This window comes from Montipora capricornis, chromosome 2 (assembly GCF_036669925.1).
Source record: "Montipora capricornis isolate CH-2021 chromosome 2, ASM3666992v2, whole genome shotgun sequence".
In the NCBI taxonomy this organism is placed as follows: domain Eukaryota; kingdom Metazoa; phylum Cnidaria; class Anthozoa; order Scleractinia; family Acroporidae; genus Montipora; species Montipora capricornis.
In genome coordinates, this window is record NC_090884.1 from 50,361,769 (window position 1) to 50,371,768 (window position 10,000).

At 39.2% G+C, this 10,000-nt stretch overlaps 1 protein-coding gene across 3 annotated transcripts in view; it reads right to left on the bottom strand.

Moving 5' to 3' along the window:
* LOC138025690 (uncharacterized) overlaps positions 1-1,943 on the bottom strand; it is a 15,810-nt gene extending 13,867 nt beyond the window's left edge. For 2 of the 3 annotated variants that reach the window (XM_068872868.1, XM_068872877.1), the window contains exon 1: positions 1,818-1,943. In XM_068872868.1, the coding sequence (XP_068728969.1) occupies positions 1,818-1,939 (122 nt within the window). In that variant the 5' untranslated portion in view covers positions 1,940-1,943. Of the gene's footprint in view, positions 1-998; positions 1,100-1,817 lie in introns of those variants that run through there. The other variant, XM_068872885.1, reaches the window with a different exon arrangement.
* Between the last annotated feature and the right edge of the window lie 8,057 nt (positions 1,944-10,000).

A 10,000-nucleotide genomic window follows, 5' to 3' on the forward strand; every position in this document is an offset into this window, starting at 1 on the left:
ATGTAAGTCTAGATAAGTCGCAAACACCTGATGAGTTCGTGTGTACTTTGAGCACGGTACAAAATACGAATCTTTTTGTCAAAGAGGTTTTTCTTTTAAAGTACGAGCGGAATTGTTATCTATGGAGTGTAAAGTGGAAATCGATTCGACGTACATTTGTAGGAATTGTTGTCAGCGCAAAAGAACGAAAGCGCTCTTCACGAGCTGAATATAGCACTATTCAAAGGATTGTCCACTCGAAAACGTCTCCCGCTATTCCTTACCAGTCAATGTAATCCCAACGCCTTGCTCGGACCAGCCTAGTCATTCTCAAGTACAATCTACAAAGCGTAATGCCCTGGAAGATTTGAGATGTGAACACATCGAGGAAAATAACAGCTCATCGGCAACGATCCGGCTGTGCTGCTCTGAAGATGAGAGCCGTACCCGGTTGGAAGGCTTGCAAATACATCCTTTCCTTTAAAGAGTGCTTCTATGCTATAAAGCCAAGGTATCTTAAAACTATCGGAGACGCTCTTCAATGCACGTTTGAAATCTACCTCATTGACCACCATTTTGGTCAGCGTAGATCACTTAATAATCACAGACGCTCTCCGATTTTTTTTTTCGGAGAGCGGGTGGCTGTACACAGGTTATCCTACGCTTCGCGTATCCACGAGTTAAAAACGGTATCTCACCCGCTTTTGTCTAGTATGGCTTTCCATAGTCGTAGATTATAAGAACCCTAAAATTATCCAATACATTTCAGTAAATCTAAGCAAAATGAATTCACTGACTTATCTTTTCTTGTCGAATTTCAAATTATTTTCGCACATTCGTTAAACGGTGTTTCTTATACTGCATGGCAATCGATACTGACTGAGAAGAATCTAAAAGACAAAGCATTTATTTCCAGTTTTTTCAAACGTTATACTGCCTCTTTCAAACCACGAAAGGTGACTAATAATTTCAGACTAAAACAACAAGTTTGTTCGCGCAAAAATTATGGAAGGACATACCCCACTGGGACATTGGGCGTACCAAATTGTATGTTCCGTTAACAAGTCGTTTTATGATGTGGGCCTTACAGAACAAGAAATTCCAGTGGAAGAACATATTTCCTTTACCTCTTCTCAGAACTAAGTCAAACAAAGAAAAACACAGAGTATAAGAAAAAAGTATATTTTCTTTCTTTTCCTGTGTTATGCAAAGAACCTTGACAAAATCTGAGCAAGCGGCCTTGTAAAAATTTTCCAAGCATGTTAAATGTTTCATTTTCAATATTTAATTGCCAATTCTTTCAATATTGTGAACTTAAGATCCAGCAAAAGAAATGTAACTTGAATTAACAATTAAAAATAAAAAAAAGGAAAAGATAGTTACAGTTTTGGTGGAAAGCTCGGAAATGATACAGATTTCAGTATTTCACGTAGTTCGGTGAACTTGAATGCCAGCGCTGGTAAAAAACAAGTTCAAACCGCAACAATCGGTGAATGGATATGCAAACTTGTTGGCTCCCGGCAGTTCTTGGTAACTAAAGGGTTGTACAGGGTTGTTCTGGGGTTGTACTACATTTCAGGTCATATATCTGAAATGAACTGCACTACGTTTCGATACTTCAAGTATGACAAAATGTAAGGGAAACAATTTCTTTAAAATCAAAGGCATTTTTCCTCCGATCGATTATGTTTTGTACGACTTGATGAAAAAAGTGTATAGATTTAAAGGTCTATCGGCCGCTTTCCGATATTCGGTTATCAGTACAAACGATTTCACAGATTTTCGGACATGTCTCGGATATATTTAAGGCGAAAATAAAAGTTAAGTGATTTTCTTACCCTCTGGTCAAGAAAGGTGAGCTGACGAACAAGAAACAACAAAGAGTACGAAATAACATTTTCTTCCTTACGGCTGCCTGAACTGCAAGTTTCTTTGGGCTTTTTATGGCAACAAATATCATTGATAAGCTGAATAAACTATGTACAATTAATTTTAAAAACACGATTTTACCGCGTGATGTGCAGCATAATTTACCTTGGCCTCGGCCACGAGGGATTAATCAGGAGTTCAGCAAACATTTTGACATTGATTTCATGATTGCCTCGACAACACACTCCACTAATTCAAGAACAATTCAAGAAAGGAAATAATAAACTATCAATCTTGAATCTAGGTTCAGTATCCTGATCAAAACTTTATGCAATGTCTATAGGGGCAGTGTTAATTCCATCACTGACATGTTCAAACTTAACACGAGGCGAAGTCGTGATACGACAGTGACCCATGCGAATATTAATTATTTATATCTACAACTATTTTTCAGTACGAGAAAACTAAATAAAGAAAATCTAACGAAAAGTTGACGTATATTTGTTTTCCTCAGCCAATTATTAAAACATTAAATTACCCAATATCAAAAATACCATAAGCAAGTTCCATTGGGGGTATTCGGAAACTGGCACCTTTGTGTCATTTTATTGATTACCGTGCCAATTTCTTGCAGAAACTAAAAAAAATCAGAAATAAAATACAAACATTTTCCAGAGTTTTACTTCAACTGGCAAACTAGAGGTAATTTGTGGGGAGAGGAATAATAAATTATCAAGCCATCTGTTAGCTTTTGACGGGAGCTGGAGTAAATTTGAGGAAAAGTAAATAGAAATGGTCAGTAAAGTTTCAAGGCAGATTACGACCTTTCAAAAACAATTCGCAAAAGAACATACAAATTTCCATGCTCTTTTCCAAAATAAAATGTAAAAGAACATGAAAATTTTCATTTTCCTTTCATCGATTAAGTGTAAAAGAATATAGAAATTTCCATGTTCCCTTTTAGAGACAACATGCGAAAAAAAGGGGCATATGCATGTTCCCTCTATAGACCAGTGTAGGATCTTGAAAAGTTCCATGCTGGTTTGAGTTACAGAAAATTGGAAACAGAAGAAAGGCATATATGTGAAAGGTACTTCCTCACTATCCACATTTTTCCAGCGTAAAAGAAAAAAAAGGAAAATTGGTAGTCCTAGTAATTTGTTAGGTTTGATTATGACCCAAAAAGGAACAGTCTCTTGCTTGTTTTCTTTTTTTTTGTTTTGTTTTGTTTTGTTTTCATATTTAAAAGTTATTCGATTGTCCCACAAAAATGCCTTGGGAGTTCCTTAAAACGTTGAATGGCTGAAATCCTTTTTCTGCTGGAGTTCTTAGCTGCCACGTTTTCTCCCACCATTAAAGAGCTTAATTAAGCCACTCCGACGTCTTATTTCGCATTGACTCTCATGGTTTACGGTTCCTCAGTCATTTCTAGCCAGTTAAGTGTAGCCATAGTTAATGCATGGAGATGGTTATGAAACACTACAAGTCTTTGTTTCCTGTTTTTGTCTGTATTTTTGGCCTTGACGGTGCACAAAACACACCTAATTTGCTAACCCGTGCGAAGCAAAAACAAAAGACTGTGCACTGTCACGATCAGTTCAACATCAATTGCGATAACATTGTTCTCGCTTTTGAAGGTTTTGATGTTTCCGCATAACCAGTCCGATCCCTCGATTAACTGACTATGGTGTAGCAAAAAGCGGAATAAAGCGATAACTTGAGAAAATTGACTTCAGCAACATCAGAGAGGAATCCTATAAAAGTTCACTTTATCTGAAAAAAAAAGTGACACTTCTTTCAGCTTTCAGTATAAGCTCAAGTGAAATCGAAAAAAAAGCTTAAGTAGTTTTCGTTTTGCGTGTAAATCACAAATCAAAAGGTAATTTTTATGGAGTTTTGCATTTTCTAGATCCAGGTTTAATTGAAAAGTAGAATTGCCGAAAGCGATGACCTATTAAACAAGCCTTTAAACTTTCAATGCACAGCACATGGCATTTGAGATCACGAGACCCACAACAAAGGGGGGTACGATGGGGAGCGCGGAACGACAAACTGTCCCGTACACCCCGGCTCCTTAAAAGGGAAAAAAGAAATAAATATTACTAAGCTTTTACTAAAGTCTACAATTCAATGTTCTAATGACTGTCCAATCTTTCAATCAGTGTTCATTGTTAAGACAAATCCGGTATGCAGTAAAGAAATGTAAATGTTCACATGCTGTCACCACAGCTTCCAATAGGCACAACTTGGCTACTGGCCTGATTGACCAACCTGTCCTCACTTGGGCTGTTCTGACTAGTCGGTCTTTTCCTGGGAAGGTCTGGATTACACGCGTCAACCACTTTCAGCGTAATTGCAAAATAGGTAGGTGTTCACAAACCCAGCGTTTCCAAAACTGGTCAGAGAGGAACTGAACATGTCTCCAATGCCCTCCGCATATATCACTCTGAAGGAGACTGGGAAGACTGCAATGGCGACTGGACGTGCCATCCTGTAGAGAACGATTTTTGTGAAGGAGGACTCTCATAAGCTAGCACCACCGCCTTTTTGTGAGAGGATTACAAAACACAAGCGTGGAGAACGAGGATCAAGCTCAAGCTCAGAGAACTCGCCAGTGGAGCCGAAGAAGGACAGAACCATGGAACTAGCTAGAGTATGGACAATAATTTCGTTAAAATACATGAGGAACTGAGTGGTTTCCATTTGGATTTGAAATCAGAGTTAATCGGTCTAAACAGCAATTTTAAAGAACTGGAAAAGAGGATGGAAGAAGTGTGGGCCTTAATTATGAAAGAAGAGTGTTGTCAAAGCTCTCCAGGAAAAGGAATCGCCAGAGTTGAGACAGGATTTGGATAAGGTTAATCAGGAACTAAGACTAAAGAAGAACCGAAAGAAGAAAGGAATAAAATTGTTGAACTAGAAGATTATACAAGAAGAGAGAACCTCGAATTTAATTATAATAATATTCCGGAATCAACGTGGTTTGTGACATTCTCCAAAGGGAATTGCAGATTGACACCTCAAATATTCGGTTTCATGCTGTCGATGTGTTTTTTGCAAGAAGATACTGCGTTGGGTCTAAGGCCTGATAAAACAGAAAACAAACTCCAAATAAACGTTTGCCTTTTAAACGCCAAATATTATATCTGGTTATGCGGACACAAAGAGAGTAAACCTAAGCTAGATGGTTTTCTTCGCCACTTTAAACATATCTGTCAAATTGAATGATAGTCAAAGAACGGTTCCGAGGAAATGAGAACCATTCGTACCGTACTGCAAGTCTCCAAAAGTAACATATATATTTCATTCCTGAGTGCTTTAGATATTTACCCTGTTATTGTAGAATAGAGCGAGTTTCAATTGAGTGTCGTAAAACCAAAAACAAATGAATTTCTTTGGTCAATCAAAAAGGACGGAGATAATCCAGTAGGCCAATCAAAAATCGAAGTAATTACATGTAGCCGACACAAAGCGCGGGAAAATGTGCACGCGCAAGCTACGATTGGTTTTGGTTTCACTTCTGATTGGTTGAAAAAATGGCGCGAGACCTTTGAACCAATCACTGAGTGATGTAATGCAAAACCAAAGCAATTCGCTAATTACTTTCGACACTCAATTGAAAACCGCTCTAATAGGAAATAAACGTGCTACGAAGTGTTGCATTTATTGGTGAACTAGTATTGGTGTGTAAATGGTTATTGTATTGTATTGTATTGTAAATACTATTAAGCATTGTAAGCAGTGTAATGTAATGAATAGTGTATTGTGAAATAAAAAGAGAAATAAAAGAAAAGAAAAATAATATATATCACTCTGATCAAACTGACCGGAGTATAGTTCAGGTCCTCCGCGAAGGAGCAGCAAATGATTTGGCGTCAAGGGACTTTCATCGTTCGCGTCATGGAACGATTTAGTTGTCGTTGCTAAAGCTCCCTAACAAGACTAGGAAGCTTTAGCAACGACAACGGCGACGTCAACGAGATTGTCACAGATTTGCATATTTATTGGCCAAAGACAATGGCTTTGCACGCTCTGCACGTATGTTTTTCACTTTTGTCTATTTCTTTGCCGACGTCAGCAAAACCACAAGGTGAAATGACCAAATTTGAGGTTTTATGAAGGACGTCAGCATTGAAGATAAAACTTGGAATAGTCGTGAAGTGATTATAATAATGAGAATTTATGTTTTGTGATGACGTTCCCGTTGCCGTTCCCGTCGTCGTTGCTAAAGCTCCCTACTGTCAACGGTCTCCATTAATGATCGACTTCACCTCACAGAACAGGGTTGATAAGCGTTCATCATCTACATTCAGCACCTTCCTAACTGATCTCATCTGATCTGTCTTTCCCACATGCTTCCCATAGGGCATGCCGCTGGGGATTAAATTTCCACTTTCTGCAACAGATGCGCTTTCACCTTGCCTTCATCCTTCCAGCTCTGCATTGCCTCGCGCAGTTCTCTTTCTCCCGCGACGAAATTAGAGCCGTTGTCTGACCTTACCTTCTTTGGCACGCCTCTTCGTGCACAACATCGCACAAAGCCATTGATAAAGGAATCAGCTTCAAGACTGTCAAGCTTCTTAATATGGACAGCTCGTATAGTAAGGCATGTAAATAAGCCGCCGTACCGCTTGATTTGCTTCCACAAAAAGGCCGAAACAGTCCACAGTCACCCTGTCAAAGGGAACATCTGCCATTCGTTAAACCCGTGGCTTTCCACGAAGCCTCCTTCACTGACCACACATTCCGTTAGGACCCGCTTGATCAGTGGCCTAGCTCCTACGATCCAAATTTTCTACCTAATGAGTGCAAAGTACGTATTCTTTTCCAGAGTGTCCACTCTGAAGTTCACGAGCTCGCGGTACAACAAGTTTCGACCTATGGTGATTCTTAGGCACGATAACTGGTTGCCGACCTTCTCAGGCGGCGGCTGCTACGCGGAGAATTCCTTCTTCATCCGGGAACGGTTCCAGGAGATAGATCGAGCTCTTCTTCACAACAGCTCCCTTTGGTTCTAGAGCTGTGCTTGCGCTGAACAAATCCGACAATAGCTGTCTCTGCAGCCTATAGCTCTGACGGAAGCAGAGGACCAGCTGACACTGAAGGTGGCCTTTCTGGTTTTCCAGTCTTCGCTCGTAACCAGTTCTTGCACCGAAGCAGCCATGCTACACCCTTTTTCAGACGATGCCAGCAAGAGTAGCTCTCGAAAATTAGCAACTGTTCACCGAAGTGGAGGTGGCTAGTGGTGAATATTTACCAAGCCACTAGCCACTGACACTGCCACTGACACTGAGGTAAATAGTTGTTTTAGTATATACTAAAACAGTGAGATAATATAGCACAAAAAGATGATATAAACGCATTTATTCGGGCGCAAATTCCGCGCGAATTGCTCGGAGGTGAATAGCTAAGGATATCCGATATCTGAGTAGCCAATCAGCGTGCGCTTTCAACGCTATCCACTGTTTTAGTATATACTAAATCCAAGTATCGAGTCTTCTGAATTGTGTTCCTCGTCAGCCTCAGGCATGTTGTATCTCACATCTTCTTCACCACGTTGCACATCTGCAACACAACACTTAACTTGATTCTTCAATTCCTTGTCATCAGATGCAATCTCGGGCACAACTGGATTGGTAGGCCAGGACCTCGCTTCCAACTATCGCTGGAAACCATTTCGAACCCACTAAAACCTCTGGACATCATCAGCAGGGTTCTCCTTAGTACCAACCTTTCCCCACTGTTTTAGTCTGGCCTTCAGGGGATAAATCAAAATCCAGAGTATAGAATATAATTACCTGTCATGGTAAACGTTCCAATGATAAATCCATTACTTTTCCCTGCCAACATAGTTTCTTCTTCACTGTTCTTGCGGCGTCGAGCCGCCCATACGCCGAACGCAACAATTATGAGATAAAATATAATGCTTGCATTAAGACCAGGAATGTTGACGTCCGTCATGGTGCTGTTTCCTGAAATGATTAAAAGGAACTGAATAGTCATATGTTGAATGTCACTTAAATACATCATGGTGCAAAGGTACTGGAAAATTTAGTTCGAGATATCTCAAGTCCGTAGTACTGAGGGTCTTTTTTATAGGGGCAAGATTTTAATGCGTTTCCCCAGGACTTCGTTATGTAAAGGTTCATTAAATTTTGATTTAGTAGTTTCATCTCTTCCGAAAGGGACACTCCTATTTTGATTGACGCCTTCAGTTATCAAACTGTCCTGGGGCCCGTTTCTTTAACTTTACGGGCCATTTTCGGGTGTCACAATTCCCTTTTTTATCTCGAGAACGGAGAGGATTCAAGTCGTCAAACTTCACAGTCAGTTTGCTTTTTGTTACCTTGAAAATATATGTTAAAAGATCGGCCTTCGAAAATAAGCGGTTGGCAGTTTCTCAAATGACTTTTCGAGCCCGAAAAGTTTTCCGGACTTTCGAGAAACGGGCCCGTGGGCTCCACATTCTGGTAAAAGCCTTTGAAAGGGTAATCTCATTCAATTTAAACCTTTACTTTGAAACTTGAAACTCAGAAAACCTGGCGTTTGTATTAATGACAACCAAAAATCAAGGCTTAGATAAATCGTATTATATTACTAAAAACCGTGAGTTTTTTTGTCTCAGCTAAAGATGGAGGAGATGAAAATTTGCAAAAGGTGGCCATCTTTTCTAAATTTAGACAAGGCATTCTCGAAAAACCTGCATATTAAAAAAATAATCGATAGCTTCTGTTATCCTCATCTTGGGTTTTCAAGAGTATTGCTAGCTTGCACCACAGACGAAACCTCTGATTAGGTCCAACCGGAGTTTACCGTTACGTCTGCGATTACACACGTGAACTCAAGCTAACTCAATACCGTGCTAATTGAGTGCAACCGAAAAACTTTAAAATGTCCGAGACAGAGCACCTATTAGTTTTATCAGTTTTTTGCAATGTTATTCCATCATTAAATGAATGGCTCACATCCAGAGTCCTTTTACATCATAATTTCGCATCTTTATCGCCATAATGGTTTCGTTCCCTCCCAAGCAAGAATTTGCAGGCACAAGTTTCATAAGATTCATGTCATGGTCATAGCTTTGTTTGATTTTAACTAATGTAAGTCTAGATAAGTCGCAAACACCTTGGTGGTGAAATAGCTATTTGGTGTGTGTGGTATTGAAAAACAGTCTACTGATTATCTTGTGATTGACCGCAGTCAATGAATACATGCTGACTATGAACTGGCAAGCTTGGACATGTACGCCGGCTTGGTTAAAAGATTTCTCTTTTTTCACTAAACTGCGCATTTGCTTATTCAACCTTTAAGAGGATGTTAACCTTTAATGTGGGTTTATCGCGTAAATTTAATTAATTAAATAATACATAATAATAATATCAATAATAATAATAATAATAATGATAATGATAATGATAATGAATTTTATTTAATGTATTAACTCTTGTTCTTCTGCCATCGTAACTGAAATAAGAATCACGCGGTCTGAAATGGGAAAACAAACGAACACGCCAAAGAGGTCAATTCCGTTTAGACATCGTTTAGACATCGTCTGGTTCAATGGAATCTCGTGGATACTTAACAATTATTCCATGAGCGCACGTTGGATATGAGATGGTAAATAGCCAACGAGGTGCGTAGCGCCGAGTTGGCTATAACCAGTCTCATATCCAACAAGCGCGAATGGAATAATTGTTTTATTAAATTCCTTAAACTCCAAAAGTTTGGAAGTACGAAATACGAGCGAAAAAAGGGAGAAAATCCTAGCGAAATCGAAAAAACTTGATGAAGATGCGATGTTGTGTAATACCTGGTGATCAGACAGACGTAGGCTCATCACAAAAACAGTTCTTACTTTTTCGCGTACTTCTAAGCTTCGAAATTGAGCCAAACGTTCCCCAAAAACGTTTTTCTTGTGCTTTATACCAAGAGAAATTTCGATTTCTGGCGTAAACATTTTTAGCTTAGCAACGTTTAGCGCAATCATTTACCATATATGGTCAAACTAAGGTATATGAGCCGATAACCAAGATTGAGTGAACCAATCAGAGCAAGAGAATTGCATTATCCGAGGTTGAGAATTTAATAACGTAGGATATATTTGCCAGAATAAAGCGTTACTAAAAATTAACTGTCAGCTGAAGGTTAGAGT